This window comes from Polypterus senegalus, chromosome 9 (assembly GCF_016835505.1).
Source record: "Polypterus senegalus isolate Bchr_013 chromosome 9, ASM1683550v1, whole genome shotgun sequence".
NCBI classification, from domain to species: domain Eukaryota; kingdom Metazoa; phylum Chordata; class Cladistia; order Polypteriformes; family Polypteridae; genus Polypterus; species Polypterus senegalus.
In genome coordinates this window covers 178187765-178202231 of record NC_053162.1, presented here as the reverse complement: position 1 = coordinate 178202231, position 14467 = coordinate 178187765, and the positions used below count along the sequence as shown (strand labels likewise).

At 45.5% G+C, this 14467-nt stretch overlaps 1 protein-coding gene across 2 annotated transcripts in view; it reads left to right on the top strand.

The window, feature by feature from the left end:
* Positions 1-14467, top strand: part of kmt2a (lysine (K)-specific methyltransferase 2A) — a 59813-nt gene that overhangs the window by 26553 nt on the left and 18793 nt on the right. For both annotated transcript variants that reach the window (XM_039764410.1, XM_039764409.1), the window contains exons 3-6: positions 10319-13356; positions 13483-13660; positions 13752-13986; positions 14079-14143. In XM_039764410.1, the coding sequence (XP_039620344.1) occupies positions 10319-13356; positions 13483-13660; positions 13752-13986; positions 14079-14143 (3516 nt within the window). The remainder of the gene's footprint in view (positions 1-10318; positions 13357-13482; positions 13661-13751; positions 13987-14078; positions 14144-14467) is intronic.

The window sequence follows — 14467 nt, the reverse complement described above, 5'->3', positions numbered from 1 at the left end:
TGTGTAAGGGGTTTTTGTTTATGTCTGTAAGATCAGATATCCTCTATATGTGAAGTGTATTCTGTGTGGACTCTGGGGGTGCCAGTAACTCCGAACACCAGACACCACTGCCTCAGACACAGCTTCACGTTAAAATAAATCTGTTTTATTTTATAAAGATACCTTGATAGGCTTTCAGGTCGGTCCACACTGTCTAGTATAAGATTATCAATGCTTTTCCATCTCTTTCCACTCTTCATCGAGTGTTGTCCTCTTCCTCCTGACTGCGACTCCCAGATGCTGATGAGCTGGCTTCTTATGTCAGACCCGGCAGTACTTGCGGTGCCACAGCATTGCAGGTTGGAAGTATTTCCAGGCCAGACAGAAGCCCCCTGATGTAGGGATAGTGTTCCGGTGGTGACACCCAGCTACCTCAATAGGGTTGCCCATCAGGACTACAACCCCTGCAGATATACACATGGGTGTTTCACCAGAGGGATCCTGCCACTCTATGTATGTTGGGAATACATGGCTCCAAGAAGCAGTGTCCCTCTGTCCTTCTGCTATGACCTCCTGGTTGGGAAAGGTCCGGCAACCAACCTGACAGGGATGTCTGTCTATCCATTATGGCATTTACATCTGTTGTTCTCACTGTGATGAATAAGAGCCCACACACAGGGAGACAAGTTGGCATATGAGAGAACTAAATTGTTACTAAGCAACAACAAAAATGCAGAATCCTATCCTATCAGTGATGAAATAAACAAGGCATACATTTCTATTAAATGACATTATGTATCCTTTAGTTCCCTTTATTAATTAGTTATGTTTTTATTAAGCTGTACCTATTTCATCTTTGAATTCTATTATTCAGGTTGTGTTATTGCCTGCACTTTGTGGAACAAGCCCCGGACACAGACAGGTAGACATGTTTTAAAACACCACCACACGTTAATTTTACAGTTCTATTTACAATGAGTGCAGACACAAACCCCCAAGACTCCCCTAAAGTCCGGGTCTCACACTACGCCTCTTTCTCTTCAGGCCGCCTTCACTCCTCTCCTTCAAGCTCTGTCCTTCTCTTCACCCAACTCCAGCTTTGAATGAAGGGAGGCGGCCCCTTTTATAGTCACCCGGATGTGCTCCAGGTGCTTCCCGACAACCTTCCACCGGCACTCCCCAGTGTGGCGGAAGTGCCAGCTGCGTACCTGGAAGCACTCCGGGTGTCCCCGATCCTCTTCTCAGGGCCTATGTAGGCATTGGGGTGCCCCCTGGTGGTGACCACGGGCCCCTACAGGGCTGAGCTTCAAAGGTCCCCAGAGCAACTAGGGCGGTCGTCCCCTCGTGGTCTAGAGGAGGCACAAGCCCTCCTCCTGTCCTCCTGGGCATCCCGGATGGGTACTACCCCAAGCTGTGTGCCGCAACTTGTTTAGTTTATATCAGTTGTTTGAAATCAGCTCATTTTCAGTAAACAGAATCATTTCTCAATTGATAGTTTAGTGTTTGTGGTTTTTATGGTTGTGTCCTTCTCCTGTAGAGTCAAATGCTGATACCGAGGGCATGGCACACAGTTACTAATATAGTGGCAAATTGCTTCATGATGGTTGAACATACAAGTTAACCCTTTCAGCCCTGACATCCTATTACTAGTACATAAATATGCAGCCGCTTTTGTAAAGCACAGGTATGCTTGCAGCCATTAGAACCAGGCATGCTACTATTAGCGCAGGCTGGAGAGCCTGGCGTACAGTCCACAAAACACGGAAGTGAAACAAATAGTATTGAAGTATTTGGCAGCTATTGTATAATTATAGTGATATATATTTTTTGTGTTTTTCATTTTTGAGCTTCCTAGACACCCCAAAGGTAGAATATCTCACAAAATAAATTTTCTCATATAAACAGAAAACCCTGGGCCAAAAGGGTTAAGAATTCCTGTCTACTCTGTTTATGAAATTAAAGCTACTAACTACAGTATAGGATTATCGGCCACAAAACACAATGCTGAACAGAAAACACAATATGTACTATGTATATAGAGACCTTTTGCCAGAGTAATATTTACATTAAATTATTAAAATAAGTTAATTTACTAGAATTGGAATAAATTGGTAAAAACAAAATTTAGTTTATATTTGCACAAAGGCCACTGGTCAGTCAACCCATCCTCGAACTCTGCAGTAATGCACCATGACTAGCAAACACCTAGGCCTCCAGTAGTTCACAGAGAGCAAGCTGAATATTTCCATTTTGTGTGTGCTGGTTTGTATGTGGCTGGAAGTCATTTTGGCATAACGCTCAGAAGGTGTCGCTGCTGGAATTCTTTTTAACGCCATCACAGTGTATAGCATTGTATTTTGCGATCAGACTAATCGGTTGAGGCGGCACGGTGGCACAGTGGTAGCGCTGCTGCCTTGCAGTTAGGAGACCAGGGTCTACTTCCCGGGTCCACCCTGCGTGGAGTTTGCATGTTCTCCCCGTGTCTGCTCCGGTTTCCTCCCACAGTCCAAAGACATGCAGGTTAGATGCATTGACGGTCCTAAATTGTTCCTAGTGTGTGCTTGGGGTGTGTGTGTGTGTGTGTGCGCCCTTTGGTGGGCTGGTGCCCTGCCCGGGCTTTGTTCCTGTCTTGCGCCCTGTGCTGGTTGGGATTGGCTCCAGCAGACCCCCGTGACCCTGTAATTAGGATATAGCGGGTTGGATAATGGATGGATGGATGGACTAATCGGTTTGGTGTGAGGTCAGGAGCATAGGTCAGTTTGCGTAGACATTCATCTGCCTTTGTTGTTCATGCATTTTGTTTCTTGTACTTGACGCTCAACAAAATGCACCTTATGCTCAACTGGTGTCGCCGCTGTTCTTCTTCAGCAATGCACCTTGCACTCAGGAGATGTTGCCAGTGTTCTTTTCCTTTCTGCCATGTCGCCTTCTTGAGCAGTTAGCCATCAGAAAGACGTGAACCCTGAGTACATTGTGGCGGTCATCACTTCTCCAATGTGTTGTGTCCTCAGCACGTATCACGCCATAAGCTTTTGTTTAAGACCAAGATAAAGGTGCTAGCTGTTCTCAGTTGTTCTCGACTAATTGTTTGTCCATCAGTGAAGTGCCTCCTGTATTTGGCTTGATAGTAAATATGGTTGCTGCCCTCATTCTTTTTTCAGGCAATAATGGTGTGTATCCGTCTCTTTTTTGATCGTAAGGATCACATGGCCATTATGGAATTTTATTCTATTTGTTGATAGGAATCCTTTTTGAATTATACTTCAGATAGAATTAAAAGCCCTTAAAGTACATAATCTTTGTTTTACCCGGCTGAAATGTTGGATTCCTTTTAAAACTGCTATAACGCAAGTCTGCTGCTGCAATGCCTTGGCTAGAGGTGAAAGGTTGAGACAAATGTATGCAGTAAATATATATTTTAAAGTGACCAGGCTAGCTTTGTTATTGTATAGATAAGCAAAGCAAACTCAGTCTGATGAACTGGGACAGGAGCCAAATGAAATGCTCCCTTTTAACAGCAAGTATTAGATCAGGACTAATTAATCATTTCTCTGGTCACCAACCAAAGAATATGTATCCGGCTTTGATTATTGTTTGAAATACAGCCATTTATGATGTGAGGGGAATGGATATGGGAAGGGGGACATAAACTCTTTATATTAGCAACTCGAAAACTCACAAGATTATTCATGACTTAGGGCCTTGAATCCATCAATATACTATACTATAATAAAAGACCTTCTAGTTTATAATTGTCTAATGTGGTTCTCTTTTTCTTTCACATTTCAAACACCCGAGCACCGGTCACTTTAAACAGGCATTTGTTTATCTTTGTCTCACTTGTACTCTGTACTAGCAGAATACCCGCGCCTCGCGGTGGAGAAGACGTGTATTAAAGAAGTTATGAAAAAGAAAAGGAAACATTTTGAAAATAACGTGACATTTGCTTTTTGTTCATTTGCATAAGCACAGTCCTTCACCAGCAATTATTTAATGTTAGCTCAGACCCGGCATTTAAAAGTTTCTGTCGCACTTTTGCTGAGTTTGTGCCAAACACTAGTCTATCCCTGACCATCTCATCTTCGTTTGCATAAGCACAGTCCTTCACCAGCAATTTTAAAAATGTCAGCGGCAGCGTGTCTATGAACTTAATTTAAACTTATGGTTTACACCGTGCTTTGTTTCCGCAGTAGCTGCACTTATGAATACGCTTGTATGCGTCACTCGCTTCATATTCTTTTGCTGCCTTCTCAATTGTGTAATGCATTTTTTGTTCAGCGCTCTTTGGAGCTCTTCCTTGTTCTCTACGTACTGCGTTCACAGTCAGTTCACGTGAGCCGCTCTCTTGTGTGATCTTGCGAATATTTACCTTATATGGGCAGGCACTCAACTACGTGGGAGGCGTGATGATGCGGGACGCAACTCCGTCTCACACGGCGACCGAGCTGCAGGCTATGGCCGTATATATGGTCGAAAGTAGGTTCCAGTTATGACCGTTATGCGTAGAAATTCGAAATGAAACCTGCCTAACTTTTGTAAGTAAGCTGTAAGGAATGAGCCTGCCAAATTTCAGCCTTCTACCTACACAGGAAGTTGGAGAATTAGTGATGAGTCAGTCAGTGAGTGAGTGAGTCAGTCAGTCAGTCAGTCAGTGAGGGCTTTGCCTTTTATTAGTATAGATACTACACTATGTGGTGGTCAGCAGATGGCACTAGTTTTGTTCTTTTTTTTCTTCTTATGATCTACCTCTGCAATGTGCCCCATGCCCAGCAGATGTTGCCTATATACTTTTCCTTTCTGCCTTGTCACCCTGTCAAGCATTTGATTGGCGGTTGAGTCTTTCTTATAGCTAATTGTTTGGCTGTACCAATGCACATCACGTCATATACTTTAAATTAAGAGCAACTCCCAGTGGTTTGTAAGTAATTGCATGATGAACGGATACAACTCTTAACATTTTATATATAAACTAGTCACAGTACCTGTCTACGATAGCCTAGAGAATAATGTCAAAATATTTGCTGTTACCCTTATGTGTACTTTCAGTGCTTCTCCTCAGTGTTCGTTGTGTCAGAACCTCTCTGCGCTCCATTTCTTGAGCACATTCCCGTAAAGCCTGCTTCTCGGCCTCTGTCATTGTTTTCGAGGTGCTATTCTCACATCCTTTCCATTTTTATACTTTCCATCTTTGAACGCGACTCTCTCAGCATGCACTGATACGCCTCCTGATGCATCTCACACTCTCACATCTTCTTTCTTCGCATCAACAAAGCCAAACTGACCAATCCCATTTCTCTGAGGGACTGTACACCCAGACCTTAGTGCTTTATTATATAGTGTATATAGATATTTTCGCATTGTCTGATGTGCTGTTGATAATAATTCTTCCACTCTAAGAGCAGCACTGTGGTGCAGAGGTAGCACTGCTGCTTCGTGTGAAGAAAACCAGGGTTTGTGTCCCTGGTTTCTCCAGCCTGGAGTTTGCATGTTCTCCTCATGTGTGGGTTTCCTCTGGGTGCTCTGGTTTCCTCCCACACGCCAAAGACATGTTGGTTAGGAGAACTGGTGATCCTAGTGTGTGGGTGAGGTGTGTGTTTGTTCACCCTGCGATGGACTAGTGCCCTGTACAAGTAAGTGGGTTAGAAAATGATTGACTGACTCCCGACTTTATCATTTACATGCCAGTAGGGTTAACCTGAACCTGAACAAAGAGACAAAGATGGCAAATGCTACCTAAATGACGAAGGAAATGCGAATTACTCCGTAACTGACAATTTTAAAGATTGCTACACTTTATTTAAAAAGTAATACGGATAGTCTTCTCCGCCGCTCTAGCAAGAGCATGCTGTGCTAAATAACAGGCCTTCATTCAATCGCAATTTAAGTTCGGAGTCCAATAGTGCATCTCTTATATTGACAGATAGACGATAATTCCGTAATTGAGACGACTGCATAACTATTCATCATACAGTCCCTCAAGCAGCGTACTCCTTAGAGGGTTGTGAATGCTATGTTGATGCTTCCCTTGCTTCGCATTAACAGGACTTGCGCATCATTCAGGTGTGTGTATTTTAGTGTGAGTGTCGTTTGCCTTGTGGTTATAGCATACCAACATTAATATTACATTACAAGCAATTCAATAGTACAGTATGTCATCTGAGCGTTGATAAATTATTCTTGCACCACTCCTATGAAGTACATTTTTAGTTTCAATACATGTACAGAAGTGATTGTGGTTTTGTCAGAATGTCAGCTTTGATAGATTTACACATTTTAGGCATCCCTGAACACAGTTTGACCACTCTTGGAGTGATGCGTGTATGTCAGGTTGAGAGTCTCCAAGCGCAGTAAATCAAAAAGGAAGCCCTCCATCTGAATGCAGCTAGGAACTGTAGAATGCTAGAAGGTTATTGATTTTTTTTTTTTGTATGACTGATATCACTCTGGTAGATTCTTCCTCTGTAGGCATCACTTTTTCTGCTTTTGTGCAGGTGTCTGCCTCAACTGCAGTAATACTCGAGAAGCAGAATATATTTTTTTTTTTATCATGTTGTAATTCTTCCATTTCACTTAACATAATAAAATATTACACACCAGCATGCAGGGTGGCACAGTGGTGGCGCTGCTGCCTCGCATTTAGAAGACCCAGGTTCACTTCCCGGGTCCTCCCTGCATGGAGTTTGCATGTTCTCCCCGTGTCTGCATGGGTTTCCTCCCACAGTTCAAAGACATGCAGGTTAGGTGCATTGGCGATTCTAAATTGTGCTTGGTGTGTGGATGTGTGTGCCCTGCGGTGGGCTGGTGCCCTGCCCGGGGTTTGTTTCCTGCCTTGTGCCCTGTGTTAGCTGGGATTGGCTCCAGCAGGCCCCCGTGATCCTGTAGTTAGGGTATAGTGGGTTGGATAATGGGTGGATGGATAATAAAATATTACACACCAGTACACTTAGCGGCACGGTGACGCAGTGGGTAGCGCTGTTGCCTCGCAATAAGGAGACCTGGATTCACTTCCCGGGTCCTCCCTGCGTGGAGTTTGCATGTTCTCCCCGTGTCTGCGTGGGTTTCCTCCCACAGTCCAAAGACATGCAGGTTAGGTGCATTGGCGATCCTAAATTGTCCCTAGTGTGTGCTTGGTGGTTGTGTGCCCTGCGGTGGGCTGACGCCCTGCCCGGGGATTTGTTCCTGCCTTGCGCCCTGTGCTGGCTGGGATTGGCTCCAGCAGACCTCTGTGACCCTGTGTTAGGATATGGTGGATTGGATAATAACTGACTGACACCAGTATGCTGCTGCGAAAATCACAGATTTATATGCTGGACATTTTTGACCTTCATTACATGCTTTCTCTTTTCTGGTTTGTAAAGTCTCTTCCTATATCAGGTTTCACTCTCCACAAAACTTAGAAATGAGTATCCGTGTCAGGCTGGCTGTTGCTACTGTTCACACTATTTCAAACAAATTTCTTTTTATTTTTTGCATCAGGATATATAATTGACATATTCTTGGAAAGAGTTTTGGTTATTTCAACTATTTGTTGGATAATTTGGGGTATTTTGTGGAGTTTAATTTTAGAAAAGAGTGATCACAGTGTTCTGAGATGTCTGTAGCACATTTTCATTAAATTCTTGCAGTGTTTTTTTTTTTTCTTGCAGCTTCATAACCTTTCACATAAAGCTCAACAAAGCTGACTACATCCCAAATATTTTTACTTCTCTAAGACCCCACTGTGTTATTTTAACATAATTGGAGCTCTCATTACAAGCAGTCTTGAAAGTAAGGCAGCAACAAACAGTGGATTAGAGGCCAGTCCAGCATTGTCTTGCACAAAATATTACGTTTCAGTCTTTTTTCTCTTCCCCCTATGCTTGTGCCCAGCGTGCCCATGCATTAAGACGGCCCTGACCCCAACCCTAACCCTAACCAGAACCCGTGCATCTCTGGGCACCCATGGAACTAGAAGCAGTCAGTTTGAGTATGAGCAATATGGAGAGAGCCCATGAGGACCCTGCTTTTCCCTAACCTAACCCTAATTGGAGCACACAAAAGCAGAACTTGATCCTTAATTAATAAGAATAACTTAAAAAACACCATCATATGTTTGCTTAACTTGGTATCCTTCATTTTAAAGGGAATCCCAAGTGCATTGTGGTACATTTTAAACTATGTGATACTAAATCAGAGGCGAATACCAATGTCCACTTGTAACACAATAACAGATATTTATAGTTTGGTATAGTATTTATTGACAGCAAGTCACAACATACAAAGATTAGCATGGGGCCCCCCGGGCAACTGCCCAGCGTGCCCATGTGTTAAGACGGCCCTGGTAATACCACTAATGTTTTGTACTGTCTGAAGCAGTGGCATCCTTTAGAGTGCACACAAATGCAACACCTTCACAGCCCCAGACCCAAGCAAGTGCAGCACTAATGGAGATTTCTCGTGCCTCTCTCTCTTTTTTTTTTTTTGCTGACCACAATCGAGTAAATGTCAGTCTTGTTTATGTTCTCCTTCATTTACATTTGAAAGCTGCTCGAATTTGTACTGAGGATACATACAGAATGTTTTTGTCTGTTTGTGGGTTTGTTTCCCAGCCATTTAAAACATTTTGAATCTATACAAAGGAAAGGATACAGTATAGAGGCAGTGTTTTTATTTTTTTTATTAGATTTTTCTATTAATACCTACTTTATCTGTTTGGAACTGACTAAAGAAATTACTGTGTGTTCTCCTGTATAACTTGAAAGCTGTACGATTTTAGTTTTAGATTTAAGATTTCAGAATTTTAATAGTCAAGATTTTGTTTTATTTATTTGGAGTTGACAAACAAACTTTGTGTGTTCTCCTGTAAAATTTGAAAGCTGTTGATTGGTCAGAAGTGTTACCTTTTCTCTCTTGTTTAGAATTGACCAAAGAATCTAGTAGTGGGAGTAAAATATGGAGGAATGTGACTATTTTTAGAATGGAAAATGAACGTTCAAGTACTTGCGTCAGTGTACCTCTAAAAGACTTAAAAATATGCACCATTTCCCGATTGGTGCCTATTGCTATTTTGGCTGGTGAAAGGCACAGAGTACCAGATACTGTCCATCCTGTTTGTTGTCAACAGTTTAACAGTTTATTATCTACTCAATAAGCAAGGGCTTTTGCCATTTTGTAATGTCAAATAACATCAGGCTGCTGCAAGAAGTCTTATATGTGTGGGGTCCTAATCCAGGTATTTAAAACCCTCCTTCATTCAGATTAAGGGTGAATCATATACTTGGGGACATAAATGCATTTCCCCTTTTAACTTCCAGTTAACACTGAAGCCAGGTAGCACTTCTTTACAGAAACAAACTACCGAGACATTTTATAATAAGATATTTTAATAAGAACCTGGAGAAGTTATTGGGAGAGCTTAGCTATTAGTTAAACAAATGAGCCTGATGGACTGAGTGGTCTCCTCTTATTTGTCAAATTTCTTACGTTCTTTGGAATGCACTGGATTTCTACAGGGTTCGGTGCCAATGATAAGAGTTATATTCCCATCATTTCCTAAATGACAGTCATGGTGATTATTGAACTAGAATTGGTGTCATTTACAAAAACTGCAAGGTGTTGTTAACCACAGCATTTTTCATAATATTTTCACCTTATTACCAGACACTGCTGATTCAAGTATTCAGATGCCACTGGAAGACAAGTGGCGTATGTCTGTGCCAGATTGTGTACTACATATAAAATTAGTCCAAATTCAGTTTGAAAACGTATACTTGTTTAGCTTGCTTAATGTTTTACTGTTTACACTCAAAAAAAAAAAAAAAATACCAAACCCATGTCACGTATGAGTGAAGAAGACCCTTTTGGTTGCTGTGAGTCTAGTGTAGCAAGGGCGAGTGATTAGACAAGAAGACTCCAGAATCAGTTGGTGTGCCAGCTGGGCAAAACCTTATTTTAATTCAATCAAAAAAGCATCAAAACCAAACACATTCTCAATTGTGCTATAGTTGTCGGCTTGATGCCAGCTAAATTGTTCTGGTGGCATTCTATAAAGACAATATGTCTAGTGTGGTCAGGTCCAAATGAGACACCATCTTCCGGGAACATCTCCCTTTTATACTGGAGGAGTTGGGGCATCAAGGGACAGTTACTTGAAGCTGTGAAGGGTAAAAATGATACAAGACTGTTAGCGGGAGCGCCTTCTTTTGTCATGGGGTGGCACCACAAACCTTAGATGAGCTCATTTGGTGATCCTCTGGCGCATATGTGTAATGGTAGCCCAACACTAGCAGTTTGTGGTTCCTCCCAGCCAATTTTAGGCTCTGTCTACACATGCTCTTGACTGACTTTTGCTTGTCTCCAGTTTCAGGTAGAGTACGGCAAGTGCGGAAACCCAGAGGACGGCCACCAAGGGTCATTAAAGTTCCAAGAAATTCTGCTCTGCTGGACTCTCCTTCCAGTAAAGTGGATGTTGCTGCTGTCAGGCATCCTCAGAGAAAGAAAGCACCCGGCCGCCCTCCTGCTTTAGGTGAGAAGAGAAGAGGAAGACCCCCTACCTCAGGTGCTTCAAAAGATGTCCAGCATCTTCACAGCCCTTTGGGGTCACAGGAAAAGCGGGAAACGGCTCTGCAGAGTGTTGGTGGATCACCCAGGAAGGAAGTGCAGGAAGATGTTAAGGAAAGAAAGCTGGCCAAGCGGGCGCTACACTGGACAGTCCATCAGCATGAAACTTCCAGACTTGGCCGCATTCCCAAAATCAAGCGGCTCCGTGCTGTCAAACTCGCGGCGCTCAAACCTCGCCTCAAAGCCATGGGCCGAAAGGGAGTCTCCATGCCTGCCACCCAAAAAAGACGTGGCCGCCCTCCCTCTAGTGAGCGTCTCAAAGCTGTGGTAACCGCAGCAACATTTGGCACAGAGCAGAAGATTTCAAGGGTCCGCCGCGAGCGTGACCAGCATTCCAAACTGCGATCCTCCCCTTCTCCTGCCAGCTCTGGGCCATGCTTAGTGCCTGCCTCCCCCACCAGGACTGGACGAGGCTGCTCTGTGGGTGTGCGGCAGAGCCCACGGCGTGTAAAGCCTGTCCGCATCGTCCCGCCTACCAAAAGAACTGATGCCACCATCGCCAAGCAACTGCTGCAGCGCGCCAAAAAAGGAGCGCAGAAGAAAATGATGGAAAAGGAAGCAGCCACTGGGGTGGCAGTTGGTGTGGAGCCGGGAGCGAGGAGGAGGCGGACACAACTGAAAAGCATCCGTCAGTTCATTATGCCCGTGGTCAGCACTGTGTCCTCACGTATCATTAAGACTCCAAAGCGCTTCATTGAGGATGAGGCAAGCTTTGTGTCGCCACCTCCACATGTCAAAGTGGCTCGATTAGAGACCGTGGCAACATCAGGTGTTCCTCCCTCCTCTTCTTCCTCCTCTTCTTCATCTTCTGCAGCTGCAGCAAGCTCTCCCCCTGCTTCATTGCCTCTCCCTCCTCCGCCTCCACCCACCAGTGGAGTCTTAGCTAGCAGCTGCGCCAGCAATGGACGCTTTAGCAGCAGTGCAGCCTCCTGTGGCTCCAGCGAAAAGTCCAGTGCTGTGTCCCAGCATTCCTCGCAGCTTTCCTCTGGGGAGTCCAGTCGTTCCAGTAGCCCTAGCCTTGACACTTCTACAGACTCCCAAGCCTCAGAGGGCACTCAGGGCTCACCTTCTTCACCAGGAGAGCGTGATGTTGTCTCCAGGCCCCTCTCTCCACCTCCTGGACTTGAGGAACGGGTTGTGCGGAGCCGTCGCTTCCAGAGTGCAAAGAAAACTGCTGCATCTCCACCTCAGGCAGGCTCCCAACAGGCCTCTTCAACAGCCTCCTCCTCCTCTTCCCCGCCACACCCGCCTTTGCTTGCCCCTTCTTTGCCTACGCAGCCTGCCGCTTCTGCCTCTACTGCGGCCACTGGCTTAGTGGAGCATCACTCCCACCACCCTCATTGGATCATTCCACATACTATTTCTCCATTTTTGCCCACATCAGCGGTGGTCTCCCCACTGCAAGAAAAGCGCAAGTCAATTCTTCGAGAACCCACATTCCGTTGGATCTCATCAAAGCACTCCCGTTCTGAGACTCCATACTTCTCGACCGCTAAATATGCCAAGGAAGGCCTTATACGCAAGCCCATCTTTGACAACATACGCCCTCCTCCTTTGACACCTGAGGATGTTGGCCTGTTGCCTCCTCCTTCAGGAGGTGCAGCAGGTTTTGCTGCCCCTGGCGGCGCAGCAGCAGCATCTGGCCGCCTCTTCTCTCCCCTCCACCATCACCATCATCACCATCACCACCATCACCACCTGCGCTTTGAGAGCCAGCATCATAAGCGCAGCCCACTGCTTCGTGCACCTCGTTTCACTCCCAGTGAGGCCCACTCACGTATCTTTGAGTCTCTCACCCTTCCCTCTCCACAGTCCTCTACCAAAGGCAGTCCAATAGCTTCATCTTCCCCACTGCAGTCCTCCTCTTCTTCCTCTTCTGCTAGCAGGTCACGACGGCAAAGACGTGTCTTCAGTCCCTTGCCAGCCCAGCCCCGCTCACCCTCTCACTCCATGCGGACACGAAGCAGCCGATCAGGAAGTCAGAACAGCACCAATGCCAGGGAGCTCTCGCCACTGGCTCAACACTCCAGTTCCATGCCCGAGGCCTCTCTTGGCTCTCTGGTCTCTAGTGCCTTAACCTCGCCTGCCTTCAGCAGCTTCTCTCCAGCTGATGGAGTGGCAGAGCCTGGCGGCAGCCGGAAACATGGATCAGGAGTCAGCACCTCATCCTCTCCACTGTACCCATTGTTTCCTGTGAGCAAGCGTGGCAAAGAGAGGGTGTGCAGCAAGGAGACAGAGAGAGAAGCCCTGACTGAAGGGGACCGTGAGAGAGAGAAAGAGAATAAGCGTGATTCTGGCAGTCGGAAAGAGCGTGAGAAAAAAGGTCGAAGTGCAGTCCTTGACGCCCAGGGTGCTGTGGAAGGCAAAGAAAGCGAAGAAATCACAGCTGCAGTGTCACCTACGCAGAAGAAGCTGGGCCGTAAAAAGTCTGTGTCCACAGACCCTGAAGGGAACCTTGCATCTGAGCCAGCAGAAGCTGCCGCTGCCAAAAATCGACTTTCCAGAAAGAGTAGAGGGGGTCCCCTCGAATTGGACAGTGGGAGTAAAGAGGAAAGAGGCATCCAGCCTGTAGTTTCTGCCAGTCAGTCAATCCCCCAGCCAGCAGCTCCAGCTGCCAAACAACCCACCGCTGCCTCCCTTGGCTCAATGCTGGCCCAGGCAGAGAAGCAGCAAGTGGCTGACAGAAGAGTGGCAAGTTTGCTGAAGAGGGCCAAGGCACAGCTGTATAAGATCGAAAAGAGCAAATCGATGAAGTTGAGTGAGCAGCCAAAAGCACAGGTGAGGCAGCTGCTGTTTTGAGTCTCTGTTAAATGAACGAGATGTTTTATATCATGGGGCCCAGTTTAAATGCCAAAGCCAAACAAACGTCCTTCATCACATACTCTCTGTGTTTGGTGTCAATAGGGACAAGAAAGTGATTCTTCTGAGACGTCCGTACAAGGTCCTCGCATAAAACACGTGTGTCGTCGTGCTGCAGTGGCTCTGGGTCGCAACAGAGCTGTGTTTCCAGATGACATGCCCACCCTTAGTGCCTTGCCTTGGGAGGAGAGGGAGAAAATCCTGTCTTCCATGGGAAATGATGGTGAGTGTCTTCTGCCTGGCCACATTGCTGCTTTTATAATGTTTCACTGTGTGAGGGGGCTGTGCTCTGATCAGTGTTTTCTCTTTCCCAGATAAATCATCAGTTGCAGGATCAGAGGAGGCAGAACCCAGCGCGCCTCCAAATAAGCCTTTGAAACCAATTACCCGCCACAAGACCCCTCAGGAACCCCTGGTTAAAAAAGGCCGTCGGTCCCGTCGCTGTGGGCAATGTCCCGGCTGCCAAGTTCCCGAGGATTGTGGGGTCTGCACCAACTGCTTGGACAAGCCAAAGTTTGGGGGACGGAATATAAAGAAGCAGTGCTGCAAGTAGGGCTCTCTGACTGACTTCAGTGGTCACCTTCTGTGGTGCCAGTATCTGACAGTGTGACAATCTTCTTTGCTTTCCTCCCCATATACAGGATGAGGAAATGTCAGAACCTACAGTGGATGCCTTCAAAAGCGTTCCTACAGAAGGAGGCCAAAGGTGTGTGAGTCCTGCTCCCTGATTGCATTTAATGCTACATACATAAATATTTAAAAACAAAGAGATTCACTTCTAGGATTTCTTTTTTAACACGCCTGTGTCTTTATATGCCTGGGGTAATGTCGTATTTTATACACTTTCTATCTTACCATGTCCGTGTGTATAAAATCTGTGCAAGTATGGGGTGGTTTTGTGTTGAGGCGAGTCCAGAATCTTGACTTCTGCATGTATTTGCCTCTGTGGGAATCTTTGCATTTCTAACAATTCTCATGTCTTGATTCTAAAGGAATGTGGTATAAAAAGTGACAGATTTGACAGATACTA